At 35.1% G+C, this 25725-nt stretch overlaps 1 protein-coding gene across 17 annotated transcripts in view; it reads left to right on the forward strand.

Moving 5' to 3' along the window:
• The window catches only part of LOC140526901 (utrophin-like), a 558532-nt gene that overhangs the window by 228581 nt on the left and 304226 nt on the right, over positions 1–25725 (forward strand). For all 17 annotated transcript variants that reach the window (XR_011974583.1, XM_072643530.1, XM_072643537.1 and 14 more), the window contains 7 exons: positions 1431–1643; positions 11192–11305; positions 15001–15156; positions 17149–17319; positions 19288–19467; positions 23653–23787; positions 24944–25093. Coding sequence is in view for 16 of the 17 variants with exons in the window: in XM_072643530.1 (XP_072499631.1) it covers positions 1431–1643; positions 11192–11305; positions 15001–15156; positions 17149–17319; positions 19288–19467; positions 23653–23787; positions 24944–25093 (1119 nt within the window). In the remaining variant the exon portion in view is untranslated. The remainder of the gene's footprint in view (positions 1–1430; positions 1644–11191; positions 11306–15000; positions 15157–17148; positions 17320–19287; positions 19468–23652; positions 23788–24943; positions 25094–25725) is intronic.

A 25725-nucleotide genomic window follows, 5' to 3' on the forward strand; every position in this document is an offset into this window, starting at 1 on the left:
CTTTTATTTACTAATATATATTTATTTATATAAGGAATGAAAACAAATTATAAACATAATAAATATAACTATTACCTTTATTTACAAATGAATAACTGAAGTCAAGAAGTTAAGTAACTTGTCTAACATCATATGGATGATTAATTGGAAGAATTGTGATTCGAATCCTGGGCTTTTGATTCGAAGGACCCTCTTTTTCTTGCTTAGTGCCACATTGGCTCATACCTTGACATTATTCTTCTGCCAGGATGGCTACTTCTTAGTGCCATTTTCTGGATAATTATCTCCCTACTACCCATTAAATGTGGTTATTCCTCAAAGCACTGCTTTGCACTCCTCTCCTCCCACCCCTTCCCTCTCCTTCTCCTTTCTCCTGTCTTCTACATAGTGATTTTATTAGCTTCCACAAATTCAATTATCATCTCCATGCAGATAATTTCTAAATCCATATAGCCAACCTTAATTTCTGTCTTGAAATCTAGTACCATAATGCCTATAGCTTGCTTAATATCTACACTTGAAAGTCTCCTGTGTACTACAAAATGAATCCTTTTTTTCTTCTAGGCTACATGTGGCATTGAGGCTGCAGGTTCCCCACTCCTGTACTAGACTATACTGAGGGTTTTATCCTTTCAATCCTTAATATTGCCCTCATTTATAATTAAAGAATTTTCTTTGAATCCCCTTTCTCCATCACTCAGCCAATCTGTTCTTTTACCATAACTCATTCATTTTCCCTCCCCACCGTTCTTACATTTTACTCTCAGGTCTGCTACTCTGGTGCAGACCCTCTTCTCTGCTTTTCTTCAATTTTTCAATGCCCTCCTTTTTGGTCTGCCTCTTTCTAACTCTTCACCTGTCCACTTTTTCTTTCACACAGCCATCAAATTAATATTCCTAAAACACAAGTTTGACCATGCCACTCCTCTCTCTGAAAAGTATTCAGTGGTTCCCCTTTTGCTTTTTAGGGAAAATAAAAACTCAGTTTGGCATTTCAAGACCTCTGCTGTATACCATTTCCAGTTCAGTGCTTTCATAGTGACTCTCCGTTACCGCCTTAATGCATTCCCATCTTTGCTTCTTTATCTTATAATCAGTAGTTTTCTTCAAGGTCCAGCTTTGATATGTCTTCCTGTGCAAAACCTCTGGCTGCTGGCGCTCTTTACCTTTTAAAATTCCTTATCTGTGTACCTTCAGTAGAAGGTACGTGTTAGGACTATTATTCTCTTTGTCTTAGGATGCTTGGCATCTAGGACTGCACTTTGGACAAGGAATTTTGTTGTGTTCTTTTTTTTTAAATTAGTTTATCATTTCTTGGTTTTATTTTTTGACCAAATATCTAGAGAAAACCTACATTTTTTTTTACTTACCAATACATGTATAAAAACAGAGAGCTAAAAATAATCAGAATCTTTGAATTCTCTATTTAGGTTCTTGAAGAAGTACTTGAGGGTCAGAAGCCTTCATTGGATAAACTGGAAGCAGAAACAAAGACTCTGGAGCAATATTCCCCCCATGATATAAAAAATAAATACCAGCAGGAATATGAGAATGTTCAAGAAAAATGGAACAGGCTAAAGGCCAGGATCTCCAAAGATATTCATCTGCTGGAAGAAATTATTCCACAACTGAAAGTATTTGAGGTAGATATAAACTTTATTAGGCATTTAAGCTCAGTCATAGTGTAAAATAGCAATTAAAATGTGTAAAACTTTTACTTCTCAGTACTTGGCATCAGTTCCTGTCACCATCCTAGTTATGTGCTTAAAATTGGATTCACAGCTTGCTTGCAAAATATGTCATTTACTCTGCAAAAAGTGCTGCCTTATTCTTTTGCCTTCTTGAAAAGATTCTTTGGCAAAGGTGAGCTTTGAGGTGCATATTAGAGATTTTGGGCAAGAATAAAGGCTGGTTGTAATGTGATGAGGGATTGTGTGGAAGAGCTCAAGATCAGCTAAGTAGTGAATGTAGAGAACAGGGAACAGTGTAACTTGACTAGAATAAGAGAAATAGTAGCTTACTTGGAAGTGAGGTGTGAGCAGTGTGTCAAGAAGCGGGATGAAGTGCCTCCAGATGATGCCCTAGGCATTTAAAGGTAAAATGAAACATCTTCTGGACTACGGAGCTTACACTGTCTAAGGAGGCAAGGCTCTAGGATAGATTGTATACTGGCATGCCAAGTGAATTACAAGTCCAAATCTTGGAAAGAAGGGAACCAGTATTGGCAGGGAAAGGATTCCCTGAAGATTATAGAAAAGGGAATTTAAGATACAAGCAGGGAGGCCAGAATTATAAGTTTTAGAACTTTGTGGGGCATTGGAGACAGTACAATTCTCATTTGTGCAGATGAGTTAACTGAAGCCTTGAGGGAAGGATTTATTTGCCCAGTTGCATGGGGAACAGCAGAGTTGAAACGAGTTCTCTGACCCTGGAATCTGTGTTCTTTTCTCTGTATGGTGCTGACCAGGTCTGAAATGATCAGGAAGTAGTTGAGACAAGCAGCATTGGTTTCAATAATCATGGGACGGATATGAGAAAGGGCAAAATTGTCATTATTTAGTGACTAATGGGATGTGTGTGATGCGAAGTCTTGCTGCTAGCTGTAAGGGTGGTGAATGTATTTGATTCAGTAGGCTTTGGAGGAATAACTATGTGCTTTCTTCTTGGCTCTACACATTTTAAAGTAGAAGGTCTTGCCATCAGTTGGGCAAAGCAAACGATAGTATGGAAGTGAGGTCAGCAATGGATAGGTAGATTTATCAGATGGCCTCAAATATAGTAGATAAAATGCCAAGACTGCTTTCATAACTAGGATTTGATCCCCAAAGGAATCAATATAAAAGGAAGGAGAACATTTAGGAATGTTGCTGAAGGACTTGAGACCATATTTATCAGGGTGTTGCCTTATTTTAGTATTGAAGTGAGAGTACTTTGTGTAATTAAGGGTTGCAGCTGCTTTAGGTTCTGCGGGAAAACTTGAGGAAGATGAGAAAATAAATGACCATTAGACTTGGGAAAAGCCTTGGAGACCTTTGAGCTGATAATTTCTATTGAGGCCCTAGAAGGAAAGCCTGATTGCAAGAATATGCACTAAATGGAATGACATAAAGCTTAGTTCTTAGCTGAAATTTCATTTAGATAAAGTGTCATTTCTGTTGACCAGCTCTGTGCATCTCTCAGCAGGACTGGCTTACTACCTTTGTGTGAAATTTTTCTGTCAAGCATTATGTCATCAGTTGAACTTCTTTTCAGCTTAAAAAACCCTGATTACTTCTCTTTCCTCTTTAGCTTTCAAAACCTGCTCATCTGGAATCAGGGATAGCATTATGTGTTTACCTCATTTAAATAATGAGATCTACATTTGTTTCTAAATTTGGATTCCAACTTGGTCAGTGTTTTCCTGGTGGTTACCTTTGTTAAAGTTGAGATCTAGTTAGTTCAAGAAAGGAAATCTGTAGGGAAATGGATAAATGTCACATGTCCACAGGGTACATTTCATTGTTAGAGAGATATTCCTTTCAAATCAGCATCATAAGTAATTGTGTTAAAGACAACTTTGCACAAATCTCAAAGGAGTATCTAAGAAATCCCTGATACTGAGCTAGATGTTGTGGATTGTTTCTAATCTAGTGAATCCAGCAGCCATTCAAGTAGATAATAACAACAGTAGCTAGTTATTACATAGCACTTGATATGTGCTGGACACTGTGCTAAATGCTTTACAGTTATTATCTAATTTAATCTATTTTATAATGACCCTGGAGATAGGGGCTATTTTCATCCCCAATTTACAGATGAGGGAACTGAAGCCAGTGGAGGGTAAGTGACTTGTCTAGGGTCACACAGCTAGGAAATGTCTGAGGCTGGATTTGAACTCAGGTCTTCCAGACTCCAGACTCAGATTTCTGTCCATGGCACTACCTCATTGCCAGATACTAGTATTATTTCAGTCTTGTGTAATAACTTTTGAAAAACATGTGATTGGGCAGTTAGATCCAGTCACCATATTGTACATTTACATATTTAGAATGGAGAGGTATATCTTTTGCCTCCTTGTCCTTAATACATACATATTTTTTAAGGATGTTGGAACATGTAACTGCTTCTGAATTATGAAATCATACCTTTTCATTGTAAGCACAGCCTTGGCCTAGATTTTATCTTTTCCCAAATTATTTAAGGTCTGTTTGTAATTGAGTTGTGTAGCATAATTTAGATTTGATACTATTGTATGATACTTAGTTCCTTAAATGAAGAAACTTAGCCATGAATGGTAGGACCATCTAATCATGTGGAAGAGTCAGTAGATTTTTAAGACAAAATCAATATATCACTTGTGGTTATATCCTTGTATGCAGTAGTTTTCATGCACTTTTTTAAAGGTAATGAACATGTTTTATTGAAGTGCAGGTTGCTCCAAGCCTTATTTTTAAGTATATTTTACAGAATCATCCTGCCATAGCATAATAGAAAGTTTACTGTCAGTGGCTCTCCTTTGTTAATATGGACATTTCTTTTCAACCTAGTCTTTTTGCAGTCAATGAAGCCTATTATACAGTGCAGAAAAAAATGACCACTACCACCACCACTCTAAGATCTCCTGACTTTTTCACTTGTTGAATCCAACAATGGCCTGGTTTAACAATGGGCTGCACAAACCAGAATCTGAAGTTGTAGGAATTCCAACAGATGGAGGAGCAAAAGAAATGCCAGGAATTTAACCTCAAATTATCCCCGGGAGGAAGTTGGATTTGGACTTCTGAATCAGATTCTGTGTAGATGACAGAAATTGGTTCAACAATATGATGTTGGATCCCTCCGCTGAATCTTTGAAGTGTCCATTAGAGTTCCCAAAGGGACAGAGAGTACCTATCCCTAGAAATCCCCTGTCTGTGTTGGTATCATTTATTGCCTTATGTATTGAGTTCTAGGATTTTCCCTTTCTTATCTTTAAAAGGATTTCTTTTGCTCAGATTGCTTTGGCTTTTAGGTATATATATTTTTAAACTTTATGTTGTTATATTTTGGTTTTATACCATTTATATTTATATATACATACTAGCCTCTTTTCCTTGACCCATCTGCCATTCACTATAACAAAGATTAAAAAGAAAGAGGGAAAAAAATGTAGTTGAACAAAGTCAGTTGACACACTAATCATGTCTAGTGGTTTATGTAACGTTCCGCACCTTTGATACCCCACCTCTGCAAACATCAGAGGGAGGAACATTTTTCTAAGTTCTTTTGGGCCATGTTTGGAGATCATAGTCGTCTGACTTCGTTTGGTTTTTGGTTCTTTACATTTACGTTGCTGTATTTTATCTAAAGTTTTTTTGTTCTTTTTTTCCATTTTGCATCAGTTTATATAGATTATCTCATGCTTCTCTGAATTTTTTGCATTCATTGTTTCTTATGGCACAATGATATTCCAGCTTATTTATATTGAACGGTTTTTTTACGTCATTCTAGGGATGTAGTTTAAAGGACCCCAAGTCCTGTTTTCATAAACAAGACCAATGGGTCTGCCAACTCAGAAAAGTTTAGAAACTATTACTTAGGATCAGTGATGTCTGTTTGAAATCTTGACTTTTTTTATTTGATTACCTTGCATATCTCACTGCTATTTCCATAAGAAAAGACCCTTATTGAATTTATTTTTAAATTAAATTACATATATTTTTCAGTTAATAGGTATTTAGTTTTATCCCTCCCCCACTTCAATGGTGGGTTGGAGATGATTAGGAAGAAAAGCAAAACTGTTATAGAAGTTGCTCACAGAAAAGCGAAACAAACATCCATATTGGCCACTTCCAATAATTACATGGCCCATTGTGCAATCTGATACTGTCACCTTTCTATTAGGATGTAAGTAGCATTCTTCATTATTGTTACTCTAGATTAATGGTTTGTCTATCAGAGATCTTTAGTCCTTAAATGTTTGTTGCCTTGACAATGTTGTCATATAGATTGTTTTCCTGATTCAATTCAATTCACTGTGTTTTAGTACATTCAAGTCTTACCTAGGTTTTCTGAAATTGTCTTCATGATTTCTTTAAACACAATGTATTTTTGTCACATTCGTATACCATAATATTTTCACCTAATCTCCAGCATTCCTGTAGTTTATAGTTTTTCTTCTCTCCTTAGTTCTGAAAAGTAGTTTCTTCTCTGTTTCTCTAGCATAAATTTATGAGTTAAAGTCAATTTGGTTCTGAGTATATTTTGATTTAAAACAGCATTAATAAAAAGCTGTTTCATTATTATTATTATTATATTATTAGACATTATTAGACATTAATTGCCTAGAGACAAGTTAGGCTGTGCAGATGATAGAGCATAGGGCTGGGGAGGGGGGTGGGTCAGGAAGACCTGCATTGAAATTTGACCACAAGTACTTATTAGCTGTTTGATCCAAAGCACATAGTCTTGTCTGCCTCAATTTCTTCAGCTGTTAAATAGGAATAATATCTACCTTCCATGGTTGTTGTGAGGACAATATGAGACAATATTTGTAAAGTACTTAGCAAGTTCTGACACACATTAGGCACTTAAAAGTCCTTCCTTTTTCAGACCTCTCCCTTCTTCCTCATAGAATTTCTTATGCAACTGTGATCTCAGTCATTTTTAATAGTAAACTATTCTTTTTTTTGCAGTAATTTAATATGCTTTTTTAGAGAGGACTAAAATATAAATTGAAGTAACAAATAGCATAGGGAAAACCCTCATGCTGTCAGGTGGTCTAGATAGCAGTTTATCTTCACATGAGTGCATTTTTAAAAAAATAGTTAAAAAAAAAACCCCACAGCATTTACTTTGTTCTTTTCATATTCTCAGCTCCACTCCTTTGTCCTAGAAAGTTACTCAGATTTGCCTTAATTTTGAATTCCCTTTTAAAGGATTGATCCAGCAATGTATTAAAAGAAACACCAGTTTTTACTTCTGGATTAACTAAATAACAGATATGCTAGGGAGCAGTAGAAAGTTTAGAAATACCACTTCTATGTGATTCTAGAGGAGTAACCCTGGTTTTTCAGATTCATAGGCAGGTTGTTGTGAAGCAAGAGAAAATATAAAAAAATCTTCATGATATTATTTCTGGCTATACCCTAACTGTGACTGGTCAAGCCATAAACAAAGAAAAACCTTACAACCCACAGCATTGCTTTCATTTTTAAGATGTGAGCCTAAGAGAAAAGTCATCTGTTTATATGACCCTAAAAAGTTTTTGTTGTGGGTTGAATTGAGTCCAGTATCTGAGTAATGTTTTCTCTTCTATGTAGATATGTAAGAGTTATTAACCGGGAAAAAAGTATCATTAGTAGATTTCCATGTTCAGGAATAACAGTGCTAGAAGGGCATTAACTTTGGACACAGCTTCACACCAGGCTCATATTTCTAGTAACCTGTCAGAGGTCTGTCTTCTCGTTTTACTTGTTTGTTCCTGTAAATAATGACTTGAATGAAGACAAAGAATCCTTTTAAAATTTTCTAGTGATACCAAATTGGGAAGAAAAAAGGAAAGGAATCAGAATCTCAAATGAGCTTGGCCACCATTATAATCATTTTCACTAAATCAGCTATATAATTGTAAGGAGATTCTTATCATATGAGGAAGCTATGACTTTAAAAAAGATAAAGGGGGGAGTGGAAGGTTCTTGCTTATAATCTTAATATGAACCTGTATTATCAAGGAGATAGTAAACAAGCTAATGCTGCCTTAAGTTGATTTGTATAAATATTATTTGTAGATCCTAAGGAATGATAGTTCAAATATACCTTTCTGCTGGTAGACTGGAGCATCGGGTTAATTTTTTTGCATCACATTTTAAGGGGACTGCTGACAAAAATGAAGCATGTCATCCAATTTATTAATACCTATATGAAAAAAATGCTTCAAACCACTTATTGTTACAGAAGTGCAAATTCAAGCTACTCTGAGATTTCACCTCATACCCATCAGATTGGTTAAAGTTGACCAAAAAGAAAAATGACTTGATGGAAGGGGTTCTGGTAAAACAGATACATTAATGCATTGTTGGTGCAACTATGAACTGATTCAACCCTTCTGGAAAACAATTTAGAACTATACCTAAAGAGGTATTGTACCCTTTGAGCCAATAATATTATTACTGTGCTTGTATCCAGAAGAGATCGAAAAAAAGAGGAAAAAGGCCTATGTGTACAAAAATATAGTAGCTATTTTTGTGCTGACACCAAGGGAGTGCCCAACAACTCAAGGATGACTGAACAAATTATGACATGAGTCAGATGGAAGAAAGGATGAGAGGGCAGCTTCAGGGGAATCTTGGAAGAGTTGTATGGCCTAAACAGATGAAGTGAGGAGAACCAGAGTAATAATTTGTACAGTAGCATCAACATTAAAATGAAGACAAACAATTTCAAAAGACTTAAGATGTCTAATGAACACAATGACCAATCATAATAATATTAATAGCAGAAGACTTTATGCTGTGGAAACTTACTACACACTATATACTACCTGACAGAGAAGTGATGAATTTAGGCTGTAAATTGAGAGCGATTTTTTTGGATATGATAGTTTTGGATACAAACAGGGATTTGTTTTTCTTGATTCCATATTTGTCACAAGGATTCTGTTTTTCTTTTTTTCCTGAGTGAGTTGGAGACTGCTTGGGGGAAGAGAAAATAAGTTTATGTTCATTGAAAACAACATGAAAAATGTCCAGAAATTAACCCTGATTGTGAAGAACTTGGATATCATATGATATGAGGAATAGTGGAAGAAGCTGGGGAGAGTTAGATTTGAGAAGAGAAGGTTGAGGGACTCGTAAGCATTCTTGAAAGGGCTTTTAGAGATATTTATAAACTCCTTTTGTGTTCCCCAAATCATAGATTGTATAAGCAGATAGCCATATGAAAAAAAGCTCCAAATCACTGATTAGAAAAATGCAAATTAAAGCAATATTGAGATTTTATCTTATACTCATCACAGTAACACATATGAAAAAAAGGAAGTGATAAATGTCAGTGGGACTATGGGAAAACAGGTACATTGATGCATCCATGAGTGGGTACAACCATTCTGGAAAGCAATTTGGAACTATACACAAAAATTACTAAGTAGTTCATGCCCTTTGACTCAATTATATTCCTGCTAGACCTATAACCAAAAGAGATTAAAGAAAGAGGGAAAGTTCCTATATATACAAGAATATTTAAAGCAGCTATTTTTATGCCCCCAAAACTAGAAACTAAAAATTGAGGAATCACAGCATAAGTTTTTGGTGGCATATAAATATGATGGATTATTATTGTGTTGTAAGAAAAGAAGAAACATGGTTTTAAAAAGACATGGAAAGGTTTGATGTACTAATATGAATCAAGTGAACAGAACCAGAAAAACCTTTTGAATCATAGTATCAGTATTTTAAAAATGAATAGTTTTAAAGACTTTTATAAACTGATGAAGAATGAAATGAGCAGAGCCAGGAGAATAATTTATACAGTAACACTATTAAAAAAAAAACCAATTTTGGAAGCTCTAAGAACCATGATCAATATAATAACCATTCGTTATCCAGATGACCAGTGATGAAATGTGCTATCTATTAAAGAAAGATGATGGATTCAGGGTGTGATATTAGACGTGTGTGTGTGTGTGTGTGTGTGTGTGTGTGTGTGTGTGTGTGTGTGTGTGTGTGTGTGAGACCACTGAGGGAATTTGTTTTACTTGACTGCACATATTTGTTACAAGAAATTTGTTTTTCTCTGCTTTGTTTTTTTTTTTTTTTATGCTGTTGACAGTTGGTAATAAAATAGATTTCTCTTAAAATAGGTGAGTGAGGGGTGCTATAGTTGTGAAATATTGTATTCATTTTCACACGAGGTCATTGTATTATTCATTTTACTTAACTGTTTTACTTTGTTACAAGATATCTCATAAAATGGGAATAATCTCTAAATATAAATGATGTAAAACCAGAACATATCAATAATGCTTAAAATATTAATGAGCAGAAATAAAGAAAAATACATTACAGATCAGTGTAAGGCAATTATTTTTAAACATTAGGTCTGTCCAACAATGGAATGAGCTATATTGTGACATATTAAACTACCTGTCATTGGAAATATTTGAGTAAAAACTGTATATTTATACATAGAAAATATTTGTTGTACTGTTTTAGAGGTTGGGCTAATCTCTTTCAGGGTCTTCCTTCTTTGCCTTTGTGTGGCTGTGCGTTTTAAATCCACTATTCTTCCACAACCAAAAAACATTCTGTTTAGGCTGTCAACCATGTATATTTAAATTCAAGGAGCATCTTGTGGAACAAAGTCTGGGGTTATGGTTGTTAAAGATGCTGGGAATTAAAATGCCAAAATTTAAATTAAATTAAAATTCAAAATGTTGCAACACTATCTGTTTGACTGCTTTACTTTCTGAGAGAAGCTCCCTCCTTTGGGAGCATCTTAGAGTGTTTATTAACTTTAAATTTCTGCTGCATATTTTGATATGTGCTCATCAGAATGTAAGCTCCTTGGGAGGAGGGATTCTTTCTGTCTTTGTTCTTGTATCCCAAGTGCTCAGAACAGTGCCTGATACCTATTGAATATGTTAATTGATTGATTTATTAGCAAACTGATGCTTTCTTTGCGAACTTATGAGTTGCTTACTCAATGCCCTCCTTCCCACCAACAACAAAGAAAAGGTGCCAAGCACTATTTATTTATTATTTATTCCAGCTGTTGGTAGAAAGTTTCTGGAAAAAAGGCAAAGATATCTCTGTAATAATTTGATTCAAATTAAATATCAAAATAAAACAAATTTGGTTGACATTAACCTAGGATGTCAATTTTTTTTAAAAACGTGAGACTTTCATAGGTATTACAAATACCTAAGAACTTACATTTATAAAGTAAGTTTTTAATAACAGCTTTTAATTTTACTAATGTACATTCAGCTGATAGTTTGTCATTTGGGCAATAAAATACATTATTTCTGTGGACTTTTCATTTGGACATGAGAAAAGCTTGTTCATCAATGGAGAAAATTATTTTGTGAAGGATAATTTATAGAAGGAAGCAAAAACAGATGGAAGTGATACTGTGAAAGTTTTCTAATGTTTCTCTGTTCAATAGCCATTGGTCTTGAGACAGGAATTTGTTTGGCACTGACGGATATCCTTTTTCATTACTGTTTTTAATTTAGGCTGATTCTAAAGTCATTGAGAAGTGGGTGGATGGTGTGAAAGACTTTTTAATGACAGAGCAAGCCATCCAAGGAGATGCTGAAGGGCTACAAAGACAGCTCGACCAATGCAATGTGAGTTTTGATGATCTTACAAGCTTACTGTAATAAATAAGAACATTTTGCTTTATCTTAATTATTATTTACTTCTACTGTCAAAACTTGAAATGAGATAATGAACCAAAAAGTTCCTATATATACAAGAATATTTAAAGCAGCTATTTTTATGCCAAAAAACTGGAAAGTAAAAAGTATTTGTTGTAAAGGTATTTTGACTTTATAGTTAAAAAAGACTTGGAGAGTTTTCACATTTTCATTTTAATCATAATATTTGTGTTGAGAGATGGCCTGGCATTTTGGATAGAGAATCAGGTTTCAAATCAGAATTTCCTGGTTTCAGTTCATCTCTGTGATCTCATCTTTGTGATGGAATGTCATTTACCCCTCAGTGCTGCAGGCAACTCTCTTAAGAATATAAATTGCAGATTTGTGTCATTAGAAGGAGTTTGCAAACCATTTATTTTCCATTCTGATGAAATTATGAATTAAAATCCCCTTTATCAGACAGGAAAAATATTGCATTGAAAACAATATGACTGAATTTTATTTTAACTTTTGTGACTAAGGTAACAGTTTATAATATTTGGAGTTTTAAAAGAATTTATATACCATCTAATGCTGCCCTTTAATATTATAAATAAGGAAGCTTTGTGGCTTGTTAGATAGACTTGGAATAGGGAAGATCTGAGGTTGAATCTTGGCTCAGACATTTGCCAGCTTTATGATTCTGTCAAACCACTTAACTTCTATTTTCCTCAGTTTTTACATCTATTAAATGGGAATCATAATAGCACCTGCTTCACTGACTTCTCATGATGACAAAATTATAATTACAACGTAATTTTGCAAACCATAAATCAGTGTAAAATGTTACCTTTTATGATAAAGAAATTGCCTTTTTTTCCTTTAAGAGATACTTTTTAATACATTAATTGGACTTTTTGTATAACTTATGTTCATTTCATTTTTTAAGACCCATACATAAATGTGAACATTTTCTTAAATTGCTATATGTTGTTTATAGAATGTGTAAATCTTAGTGCTTCACAATTCCATAGTAAGGGAGACAGCTTATATACTGAAGCACTCAGGCAAAATGAATTACTTAAAGGTTAATAGCAAGTCTGTTGTTAGGAATCCTCATTCATGGTCTTTGTTCATGAAGCCTTCATTTACAAAAGTAATAGCAGCAATTGTTACAACAGTGACTTGCCTCTGTATCTGTGTTTGCTGATGTTCATGTTCACAAGAGGCACCATGGAATAGTTACTGGCCTCAGAGTAAGGAAGTACTGGGTTTGTGTGTATCTCTGGCAAAGTCCAGCCTTTGTGATCTTGGCCAAGTAAAGCTCCGACTTTCTATTGTATGGAAGGTGCCAGTCTGTGCTTCTAGACAAAGTTTGTAACTAGGAACTCCTTACACAACTAAATCACGCCTCATTTAAAAAAAAAGTTCATATGTAAAGAAAGAGAGCCATCAGGTAGATTGAATGTTAGATAGAAGACTGCCCTCTGCCTCTCGGTCTCTCTGGCTTCCTTCAAGTTCCATCTGAAATCTGACATTCTTTCGGAAGCCTTTCCCTTTCGTTTCTCTTCTGTCATGTCTGACTCTTCATGACCCGATTTGGGGTTTTCTTGGCACAGGTACTTGCAATGGTTTGCCATTTAGTTCTCCAGCTCACTTTACAGATGAGGAATCTGAGGCAAACAGGGCTAAGTGACTTGCCCAGGGTCACATAGCTAGTCAACATCTGAGGTCGGATTTGAATTCAGGTTTTCCTGACTCTAGACCCTGTGCTCTGTACACTGTAGCACTTAGATGCTCTGAACTTTCCCTCCCCCTTTGATTCTAATTCCTTCCCTCTGTTTATCATACCCATTTTCTCCTTGTATATATCTTATTTGTACATAGTTACTTTCATGTTGTCTCCCTCATTAGACTTTGAGTTTCTTAGAGCAAGGTTTCCTTTCACCCTTTTTGTATTCCCAGCGCTTGGCACAATGCCTGCACCATTGCAGGGCTTAATATATATTGAAAGACTAAGCAGGCAGCTAGATGTCACAGTAGATAGAGCCCCGACCTGGAGTCAGGACCTGAGTTCAAATATGACCTCAGACATTTACTAGCTGTGTGACCCTAGGCAAGTCACTTAACCCCAGTTGCCTTCCCCCTTCTTCTACCCTCCCCTTCCCCTCCCCAAACAAACAAACAAACAAAGGAGTGAAAGACTAACCTTGGAAACAGGACAAACTTTGTTTCAAGTTCTGCCTTGACTACAAACTAACTGTTCCTGGTACAAGTCTCTTAACCTCTAAGTATTCTAGACAACTCTTAGGACAACATTTACAGACAGGATGATTGATCTCTTCTTTTGGAGGGAGTTTTCATATGAGGAATTCCTTCTACCCAGGAAATCATTTGTTCATCCTCCTCTTCCCCCAGTAATGTATCATCTTACCTCTCTTTACAAGGAATGTGGCTGATTGTAGAGGTTCTTAGAGTAATGTTTGATGAAACTTCAATGATTACTTATTCCAATCACATATGACTGATATACAAAGAAATAATTATGCAGCTTCCATTTCAAGACCGTTGAGAGAGAATCCATAATTCCCTAATGTGTCTGATTGTTCTTTTGGACTGTTCCAGTTATTATGGCCTTCCTAATACCAAACCCCAAATTGCCACTTCGCAATTTTCACACATTTGGGCTAGTTCTGACCTCTGGTGCTAAAGAGCAGACGTCTGATCTCTCTTCTACATAAGAACCACTCAAATACTTTTTGATAATTATCATGTATCATGTGGATCTTAATAATAGTAATACCTAGCATTTATATCATAATTTAAAAGTTTGCAAAGTACTTTACAAATATGGTCTTATTTGTTCCTCATCACAACTCTGTGAAATAGGTGCTATCAGTATTATCCTCCCCAAGCTATGATACTGATGCAGGGGAAACTGATGCAGAGAGAAGTTAAATAATTTTCTAAGAGTCATACAGCTAATGTCTAAGGTAGGATTTGAATTCAGATCTCCCTGACTACAAATTCAGCATTTTATGCACTAAAAATCTATCTACCACCCAGTGTTCCCTTCTTCAGGATAAATATCTCTTTCCTTTAGCTGATCTTCATATGAAATATATGCAGGTGCTTTATCATCCTGATTTCCCTACTCTTGATTTCGTCTAGTCTTTCCTGACTGTTGGCAAGAGCTAAAAACACTGTACTTCACGTGATGTTTGACTAGGTGTGATATTACACAGAGGAGCTATCACTTCCTTTTTAAAAGCTATGCTTCTTTTAATGCAGTGCATGACTGAGAGAATCTCATCTAACCCCTCCATTTTATATATGAACAAGCTGGGCCCCAGAAAAAGCAAGGTGATTTATATCACCAATAAGTCCATAGTTTGAGAAGACAAGAGTTTGCTTTACTCTCATTCCAGTGTTCTTTCCGTCCAAAGTCTATGTTATGTTTTTTAAGATTGTTATAAACTTTGCCATAAATTGAAGCAATTATGCCTGCAAAAAAAGGAATAAAATCTTAGACAGCACTCTTAATATTGAACAAAGTAGAAACAAATGAATTGACATAAAATAAAAAGACAAACCTATTTGTACTCTGTGTCCCCTTCCAAGTTCTCACTGAAGTTCCTTTACTTGAGGTTTTATTTTCTAAACAAGTGTTTTTATTGTGTGTATAGGCATTTGTTAATGAAATGGAAACAATTGATTCATCCCTCAAAGAAATGAGGGAAATAGAGTCTACTCTGAGAAGCCATCCAGTTGCTGGAGTTAAAACTTGGGTACAGACGGTGCTTGGAGACTATCAGACACAGTGGGAGAAACTCAGCAAGCAAGTGAGTTTTGTAATCAGAACTGTCTGGATGTTGTTTACCTAGTAACTGACAGAACTTTAGCATGCTTCGTTGTTTTAAACATTTAAAATTTTTTCAAGCAATAAAAATGATCTCTTCCTCTTTCCTTTCCCTACCTTTCTACTGGAAAAAAAAATCAAACCCTTCCTCTCCCACTTTGTCAAATTTATGTTTAGATTCTTGGCTTTTTCTTCTTCAGATGAAATTTTTTTTTCTATTTCTTTAAAGTAACCCTAGATAGTTTGAGTGAAATGACTCTGCATAAATAAGTGAATGTAGGTAGTATTGTTAGAGTTTATTGGCCCACCCTAATGATGAACAATTAATGTCTTATAAAGTACCTATTTTTATTAAAAAATGAAGAGTGGCAAAGAGTGTTTTGTGATTGTATTCGTAATTCTGGTATATCTGAGATTTCTAGATTCTTTTTTAGATTCTGTAGTTACTTTGATTGGATTTTTTTTTCTCTTCTACATTTTTTTCATAATGCACTGGAAGTTTGATTATTATCTGAGATCTCACTTTCTCTTATGGTTTCAATCACTGCTGTTTTAGAGATGATTCTCAGATCTGTGTGCCCATTTTCACCTACTACTTTTCATGTCTACTTTGACGTTTTGCTGATACCTCAAACTCATAACGTCTTAGATCCATCATCTTTCCTATTGCATCTACCCCTCATTCTGTCATTTTTTCAGTTGATGAGAACAACATTCTAGTTATAAGTGCTCAAATCCTCAGTCATCTTTTATTCATCTATTTCCCATTCTCATAACTAGTAATTTACAAAAACCTAGGAATCTGCCTCTTGGAAAATTAAAAACAAAACCCCAAAACTTTCTCCTCCTTTCCACTTCTACTTTCACTATTTTAATTCAGACCATTATTACTTTTATCCTCAACTATTATAATATGCTTCTAAACTAATCTCCTTTCCTCAAGTTGTTCTCCTCCATAATGTGTGAACATATGCCAAAGTAATCTTTGCAATGAACAGATCTCATCATGTTAAAATCTGCTTTAAAAACATCATTGATTTTTATTCATTCTATACTCCAAGGAAAACACACACACGCACGCACACACGTGATTTCTCCTTACCTTTCTTTTTGTTTTTGTTTTTTTGTGGTAGGGGGAGATAATGCGGGTTAAGTGAATTTCCCACGGTCACACAGCCAGTAAATGTCTGAGGCCAAATTTGAACTCAAGTTCTTTTGATTCCAGCACTGGTTGCTCTATCCACTTCGTCACTAACCCTGTGAATTTTTCCTCGATTCTAAGTTAGGAATTCTCCCGTTCTTGTTCTTTTTTTTGTACTTAATCATTTTGCAAGTTGTAATAAAGTCAATTGTGTCTTGTCATCCCAAGCACATAGGGCAGAGTAAGCACTTAATGTATATTTGTTTCATTGAAGTGAATTCTTACTACTTCATATTTTCCATAGGACTTAGGACCAAGCTAGATATTCATGTATTTGTTGCTTAATTATATACTATTTAAAGAGGAGAGAAACTGGGATAAATAATAATTTGATAGATTTCATTTTGTTCTTTTCCCTTCCTACATCAAACTGTCTAGCAATTCTCAGCATAAAAAAAAATACAATTTAAGAAATCAATAATACTTAACATAATTGAACATCCCATCTAAGCCATTCCTACCTAATCATGAAAAAAATGCCAGGAGGTGAAAGATTGTTCATGTTAACCCCATTTTCCCCCACTGTCTTCAGGACCTTTTTTACTTCCTAATAATTTAGAGTTGCCACTTGTCAACACTGAATTGTTGTCACCAGCCTCTGTCCTTTGGGAATATAATGCTTAGCATTATATTCTTGATGAAATTATAATTTTCATTGCTACAAAATAGTGGTAGTCCATGCATTTTTTATAGTGGGATTTTTAAAGCAAAGTTTCAATGTAATTGTTAAAAAATTTGCCCAAATCTTTTGTTTTTGTAACAACTTTCCCTTAGATTGCTATTCAGAAGACTAAGTTATCCGAAAGTCAGGAAAAAGCTATGAATCTGAAGAAAGACTTGGCAGAGATGCAGGAATGGATGACTCAGGCTGAGGAAGAATATTTGGAAAAGGATTTTGAATACAGATCACCAGAAGAACTAGAGAATGCTGTTGAAGAAATGAAGGTGGGAATAGAATCCAATAAAAATTGAATTTGAGCCATTTATTTCAATTTTGGAATGAGAATAATTTGTTTCCAGGAACAAGAGAGTTTGCCTCGTAGAAACCAGCTGTGGCCTGATAATCTCATGGTCCTCTCCTTTCCTTATTCATGAAACAAGTTGTGTTTTGGTTTTGTTTTGTTTTTTTAAGTGCCTGGGACTCCCCAATTGCCCACTAGTCTAACCAATGGTCTCTCTGTCCCTTAAAAAGGCAACAGAGTCCTTCCCCACTACTTTGATATTTAGTTAGCTCACAGCATTTATTTCCCTCAAGTTTGTACTATGTAAATTGTTCAGGGCACTTAAAAAAAATACCGTGGGCACAGTGCCCAGCTTTCAAGTACTGCTGCAGTTGTCCTTGAGTATTTGAGCTGACACAGAAACTATTACTTTAAAGGACATTTTGATACACTTGAGAACAAGTAGTGACTCTTTTTAATCTGCCTGAATGTACAAGGTGAAGAAAACGTCAAGCCAGTTATCTTTGCTGAAAATAGCATTGTACGTGGAATTATTTTCGTTGCTTAGAGTCTTAGTGTTTTTGTTGGAACAAGTGCTTGTTGATATGAGTGCCCTTGGGAGGCATGAGTGGTTTATAAAAGGCATGTAAGGAATTTTGAGTCACTAAGAATCTTTAAGTTAGCTTCAAACTAAGAAGAGTCAACTCCTGTTTGCTGTTCTTCCACTGGCTGACTGGCATTGCACTGATACCTTTCAAATTATTGAGATGAACACTTGGATGAGTGAACATCCTTTAATTTCGTGTTCATTTATATTCTATTGGATACACTTAATTCTTCTTAAAGAAACTGGAACACTATAACACAGAGAGATTATAGAAATTTAAAAAATATATGTCATTTTAGAATACCCGGAGATGTCATGAGATGCTGTACTTTGCTTTCCACAATAGGGGAAGAGTTTTGTGTAGAGAGATAAGAAAAAAAAGAGGTGTGAAAGTTTTTAATTCTTGTGTCAGTTCTTTGTTGTATGCCTTTTATGGTTTTGTGTGAAATGTTAGAAGTTTTCATTAACCAGTATTTAAATACAAATAGAAAGATGGAAATTATAAACAAGATATAATGATTTGGGGGATGATCTGGTATTTTATATCATTCTTGAAGCTGTTCTGTCCCATTAATGAGAAAATTTTGTGTGAAGACTTTGTGGTCATTTAAGATTAATTAAATTTCTGTTCTTCTGCTACCCCGATTGGCAGCATGGTCCGGTGGAAAGTTAAAGGATATGATTTAAGTCCTGGCCCTGGCTTATACCTTCTGACCTTTGGGACCTTGACCAAGTGCCTTCAGCTCCCTTAGCCTCACTTTCCTTATACATCAAACAGTGGGCTTGGACCAAATGAATTCTTAGGTGATTCTGGCAGTCGTTGAATATGACTTACGTGTTGAACACCTCAGTTGATAGGTTTTATTGTGATCCTTAGGGGACCAACAGATTGAAACATACTTAGTTCTTGTAAAGAAAACTGTACATTCTTTCTCCTTCATTACAAATTTAGTATTTAAGCTACTTTTAGGGGGATCTTTTTGAAATACAGAAGTCCATTGAATGAAGAAAGGCATTATGGCAATAGCTTCTCATGGCACCAGAAGTAAGCTACTAAAATATTATGGAGAATGTGTGGTGTAATTGTCTTGTAAAATAGGGTACTTCTTATTTGAGTTCATATACAGATTTGTGTTTGCTCGTCCCTGTAGGAACACACAGCCTTTGTATACCAGATTTAATAGTCCTCCTTTTTGTGTAAAAATAATAACACCTTGAAATCTAGTCAATTATGACAACTGATTTAGATATTAGTATTCTAAGTGAAGTTCAGAAAGAAAACAAAATAAAAGCATTTATAAAACAGTTGTGGAAAGGAGAAGTGGTTTAATTTTTTCCCTCAGTATTTAACCTCTCTTTCCACAGAGGGCACAAGAGGATGTGTTGCAGAAGGAGGTGCGAGTGAAGATTTTGAAAGACAACATCAAGTTGTTAGCTGCAAAAGCGCCATCTGGTGGTGAAGAATTAACATCTGAGTTGAATGTTGTGTTGGAAAACTATCAGCTTCTATGTAATCGAATTCGAGGGAAATGCCATACACTAGAGGTTTGTTTCTTCCGTCCCTCTTCCCCGTCATAAAATGCACTTTGAATTTGCAGTCATTTATGCAAGTTTACAGACGAAATTGTCTCCTAGTCTACTGATCTTTACTGGCTATGTTTGCTTTAATATAATACTGAAGTGGAATCATGATCTTATTGATATGAATACTGTTTCCAGTGGTGCCTATTGTAAGCTAGCTACTCCTCCTGAACCCTTGCTCCTGTTGTTCATTTCCTCCTGTAATCCTCTATAGGTGGTCCTCCCAGGATGCTCTTGGCATTGCATAGATACTAATGGAGCATGTAGGCTAAGTACCAGTTTCTCCTTACTCCCACTATGTGATTCAGTCAGTCACCTTTTTCTAGTTTTAAATTTTTCCTTGTATAAATTCTTTTTCTTTTTTGTTTTTGACTTGAACTTTCCCTTCTAATAAATTATAAAGAAGAAAGAGGGAAGGGACAGCATTTCAGTAAAACCAAGTAGCACATTGAGGAGGGAAGAAAAAAATTTACATAAAAAAATTATTACGTATTTAAAAGAAATAGCAAGTTGTACATAATACATTTGCAGTTTCACGTGCAATCATTTAAAAAATAGCACTATGTATTGGAAATGCTTGTTTTTCCCCATAAATTAAAAATAAATAAAAACAAATAAAACCAAACTTCATATTTAAAAAAAAATAACATCTTAGTTATGCCATTTTTCCATTAATAGCACCATTCATGCCTCCCATGTGTTTCCCTTTTGCCTTCTGAGTGATCTGCAGCCCTACTTCTTCAGAGACTATTATACTTTATGGTCTACAGCCAGATAATTCCTGGTAGCACATAATTTAGTATTAATTTCATTAATCCCCAATGATGCAGAGCCTGTACAAAGAAATGCACAACTATCTGATGATTCTGCCTTGCTGTTCATGCAGTACAAACCAAATGAATAAAGACTGCCTGTTGTCCAGATTTTGATATACAGTTGGGTGGACAACACAAAGAACTAATCCATCATTTTTTATGGCTTTAGCAAATATTTCCAAGATGGATTAGAACTGAAATTGAATGGGAGGAGAGTAGACTGATTTGCTTTGGGGAAATTAAGGAAAATTTTTAATAATTCCAAACTTCTCTCTAGAACTGCTTCTTCTTTATACTCATTGATAGTAGGGATTGTTTCAGTGTGTTAATATTTGTATCTTCTCTGCCTAATATAGTGCCTAATACATTATAAGCTCTTCATGGATTTATTGATATATTTTACATGTTTTAGCTTAATGGAAAGAAAGCTAAACTAATGGTCAAGTGCTCTTGATTCTGATCTAAGTTCTACAAGTAACCATCAATGCAACCACTGGCAAGTTTTTAGTGTTCTGACTTTCAATTTTTTTCACCTGTAAAGTTCAGTGTCTTGGATTAGATGTTTTCAGTTATGTCTTCTATCTTTGGTGCTATTATTAAGTAAAGGAAAAATGGAGGAAAAATGAAATGATATTTTAAAAGGAATTTAATATTGTTACTCTAAATCATGAAACACTATATGCTTTGCTCTTGTGGGGAAAATACTGTTCTTAGGTCCAGATGAGAATTGATTTTAAATCTTATTTCTCATCAGACTCTCTGAGACCATGCTCAAATCCCTTAAATCTCAGAGCTTCAGAACCATCACCTATAATTTATAAGGCAAGGGGAAAAAACTGTGTTGCCAACCAAGAAGCATAGGTGAAAAGCTTGGAAATTTTTAATAATACTGCATAAATGTCAACAGTGCCCTCAGTAAGTGAAATTAATGAAACATCAATGGAACTATATTATACAGCAGTGTAGTAAATGCAACTCCTTTTCACAGATTTAGACTTTATGGTGTACAAGTATAATGGCCCTGTAATTGTATTCAGTTTTTTTTCTTGAAAATACGCTCTATTTTGTTCATATGGTTAAAAATTGTCATTGAGATTGCACAGCACAATGTTATAGGTCTTTAGGTGGAGAAGGCATCTATGATCCACAGTAACACTTAATTCATTTCCTAAAACCTTGTTCTCATTTAATACTCTAAATAAGGGAATGTCTTCCTCAAGTTAGTTTTTAGTGATCATAGTATTAGGTATGAAATGAAAATTTCTTTAAATCAAAAAATATTCTGTGGTTAGAACTCAAAGACTGGAATAGAGAGAATTTGTCAACAATAAAAGGAAATATCTTAGTGGGAATGGAAATTAAGATTTCTTGAGGGAGTGGGAGCAAAAGAAGAATCCAGTACAACTTCCTTCTCTGCCTCTTATTCAAATGGAAGGAGGATTTACAGATTTTTAGGAAGGCAAATTGGCTGTGTATCTTGAAGGAAAGATAAACTAGGCATAAAAAGTTTGCAGAATTTAAGCAGTTGTCAGAAGTAGGCTTTGGCCAAAAAAAAAAAAATTGCAAACCACAAAACACTATAGATCTACTTCCAAGAAGAGGCAGATTGATGTGGGTACCTTCAGAAGCCAAAAACAGTAACACTAAAAGCATAGTTTCCATACAAGCAAAACATAATGATGTCAAATACACATGCACTGAGAACTGAAGGATTATAGCTCTTCCAGAAGAATATAAAAGGTCAAAATACCTGGACACCTGGACACATAATATAAACAATAATACAAGAAAATTGCCTAGAGCTTCTGAACAGAGAGAAAATGATTTAAAAAATACAGAGCTTGTCTCTCAAAGAAAACTCAAGGTTGCAAACTCAAAGGCACATAGTTGTTATGATTAACAGCTTAATTGGGCAATAACAAAATTCTGCAAGCAATGAGAAGAAAGAAAACTTAAATGACTAATCTGTACATATCAGAAAATGCAGGAGGGAATGGAATAATGTTTTCTAAAAAGCATTAGAGCTCACGATGCAACCCATGCCTTGCCCTACAAATCTCAGCTTCATCCTAAGTGAAAAAAAGTGAACTTTCAACAACAGAGACATTTACAACATTCTTAAAAACCTAGATCTGAAGAGTTTATTTGCTTCTTGAACATGCCCAGACAGTAGAAAGGTGAGAGGAGCCAATGAATACAGCTGCTTCAGACACCTGCAACAACAGTGCTGAGACACCAGCAAGAGACTTCTTTCTAAATGTGTTGAAGGAGATGGTGTAAAATATATATAAATGGCCCAAAGTGACTTTCAATGAATATCTGTTTCGATCTGGCTTTTTTTCTAATGGAGGGTTGTGGAAGGTGGGGGGAGGGGAGGGGAGACAATAAGGGTTAATATGGACAGGGTAGCAAAAAAATAAAGGAAGTAAAGAGGGTCATTAGAGCATCTTTAAAAATATTGCCTAGAAGAGAAAAGAAAGAAGATTAAAAAGGATAGAAAGCAGGATAGGTTTGAAAGCTACAAGATAAGTGTTTTATATATTTAAAAAAAAAAGCTTACTGCATAAACAGTGATCTGCATTTTCATGGATAATTATCTTCTGTTTTGCCTGTGTATATACATATATTTGTGTATAATTGCCTGGTTTATTATAAAATAACATACTTTAAAAAAACTTTCAGCCTAATCTGTGCCCTCTGCTCTTCTCCAAAATCAGAATTTCCTAATCTTTTTTTTTTTTCGGTTTCAGGGCCCTTTTGGCAGTCTACTGAAATCTCTGGATTCTTTCTTAGATTAATGTTTTTAAATGCATAAAATAATACAGAGGATAACAAAGGAAATCAACTATATTGATATACAATTATTAAAATATATTTTAAAAAATTCACGTATACCAGCTAAATTACTCTTGTCTGCAAATTTAGACTTCTTTGTTATCATCTTGTTTAATCTCCTAACTTGTCTTTTGATCCAGATTTTTCTTCTAATGATTGAAGACAAGGTGACAGGGAAATATCTTATCAGCTTGTTGATAAAGTGATTTGGTATTTAGTAAATGCTATTTTAGTGTGAATGAAAATTTGTTGGGTATTTATGAATGCTTTCTCCTGTGTTTTATTTCCTCTTCTCATCTCATTAAATTTTCGCTGTAACTTGATCAAATATTGGATTACTTTCTGAATTTTTTCCTCCATATTGTGGTAGATGGTGTTATAACTACTTGTTGGAACTGTGCTTGTTGATTGAAATTATCCTTCATTAAGCAGAACGTACATTTATAGAGAGATATGTGCTCATTGCCCTCCAGACTAATTTGATTTGTCCTCCTTTTAGGAGGTATGGTCTTGCTGGATTGAACTGCTTCATTATTTAGAGCTGGAGACAATCTGGCTAAATACTTTGGAAGAGAGAGTACAAAGCACTGAATCCTTGCCTGAGAAAGCAGATGCTCTCAATGAAGCCCTCGAGGTACTTAAGAGCCATCTTTTTTTATGTGTGATAATTTCCTCTTCTCTTACCACCCTCAGATTCATCCTGGGCTAAAATAAAGAAGACATTTTCTTATAGGGTTATTTTGTTTCTTGGAAAGTTGCAGTTCTAATAATTGGCTTTTACTATTGCTGAAGGATGTAGCAGTTTCTACGTGTGTGCGAAAAGAGCTCTTGGCCTGCTAATCATCTCAGGATCCCTGTGTGAGAGGCAGGTAGCAATTCATACAATCACATTTGAGATGTTGTGAATCAAAGGCCAAGAAAGAACTTGTCAGAAACTACCAAGCAAATGAAAATAGTCTAGGATAAAACTGAGTTGTCTGAATGACTTTTACTTTCCATTCTACAATTTTTATTATTACTAATAGAACTATGAGAGACAGTGTAGATAGTGGTTAGACATCTGGCCACATAGTCATAAAGACCCGGTTTTAAGTCTTGCATAGAATACATCCTGACTGTGTGGTCCTAAGCAAGTCATTGAATTTCTGAACTGCCCCCTTCAACTCTTAAACTAGGAATGGCAGAAAAGGTGTGATATATGTTGCTGTGGGAGGATTTTCATTAGGAGTTCTCTGTACTGATGAAATTGGGTCTGGTGAAAAAACCAAGCATACAAAACTAATACAACTATTGGTCCTTAGAATAGTTATTATAGTGGAACAAACATCCATTTGATTTGTCTTTTGGAATTGCTATAGTGTAGTTCAAACCTCCTAGATGAGTAGAGTTACTTGGCAATTGTACCAGAATGACTTTATCATAATGTAGTTTATCTCTAACATGACCTGATTTGGGGGAAAATGTATTATAACACTGCAGCCAATCAATCAATTTATTTTATTCTTTGAGTATTTGAGGATGGGGTGGCCAATGCTGTTGGCAGAGAAGACAATTGTAATGCAGGCAGTTGATGAAAATGATTTAGATTAGATTAGTGGTGTAGGATGATGAGGAAGTCAGAGATGAGTTGAAGATAACTTTCCCATTGGTAGTAGTTTGTAAGACAGATTGCCTATTAATAGTAAATTGAAATGTGACAAAATGCAATACAAGAAATGGAATGTGTTTTAAAGCCTTGAAATGAAGTCACTCCTCAGATCATAAGTTTGTTTTGTTTTATTCCTATTTAGTCTTTGGAATCAGTTTTACGCCATCCAGCAGATAATCGCACTCAGATCCGTGAACTTGGTCAGACTCTAATTGATGGTGGGATTCTTGATGACATAATCAGTGAGAAGTTAGAGACCTTCAATAGCCGATATGAAGAATTGAGTCACTTGGTAAGAATACATAGTACTCGTAAATGATGATGATGAATTATTGTTTCAGTTTAAAGGAAGAGCAATGAAGGAAAATAAAGTTTTACCATGTAGGTAGCGGTCAGGCTAAAGTCATGCAAAATCATAAAGTAGACCTGACTGGGTTCTTCTCGCATCAATCAAAAGAACTTTGACATTATTTTTATCTCAAACATTCTCTTCATTTGCTTTTGGATATTGTAACAGCAAGCATCCTGACACACATCTAGGATGATCTGCTGGCACACGTTCTTAGATCTGCTTTTCTAAGGAAAGCAATTTAAAATTCTACTTTAATGACATTCACCAAAAGAGAAAATACAAGCAGAGAAGCTTCCACCTGTCTGACCATAAGCAATATATACATCAGAGATCAACAGGCAGATCCAACTGTCTGACCATTACATACACACATAGTTACTAGAGAGAGAAGCGCCAGCGTCTGGCTTTTCAAAGCTAGGGGGGCTCCTTAACAGTTATCCAGAGTCTCATCTGGCATGTGAACCTTCTTTCAAATAGTAAGCCCCTAAAGAAAACCTTACCTCAGAGTATATATACCGTTTTCAGAGCCAGAGGGCATCATGACCTTCATGACCCAGTGCCTCATCAGAAAT

This window comes from Notamacropus eugenii, chromosome 2, assembly GCF_028372415.1.
Source record: "Notamacropus eugenii isolate mMacEug1 chromosome 2, mMacEug1.pri_v2, whole genome shotgun sequence".
NCBI lineage: Eukaryota > Metazoa > Chordata > Mammalia > Diprotodontia > Macropodidae > Notamacropus > Notamacropus eugenii.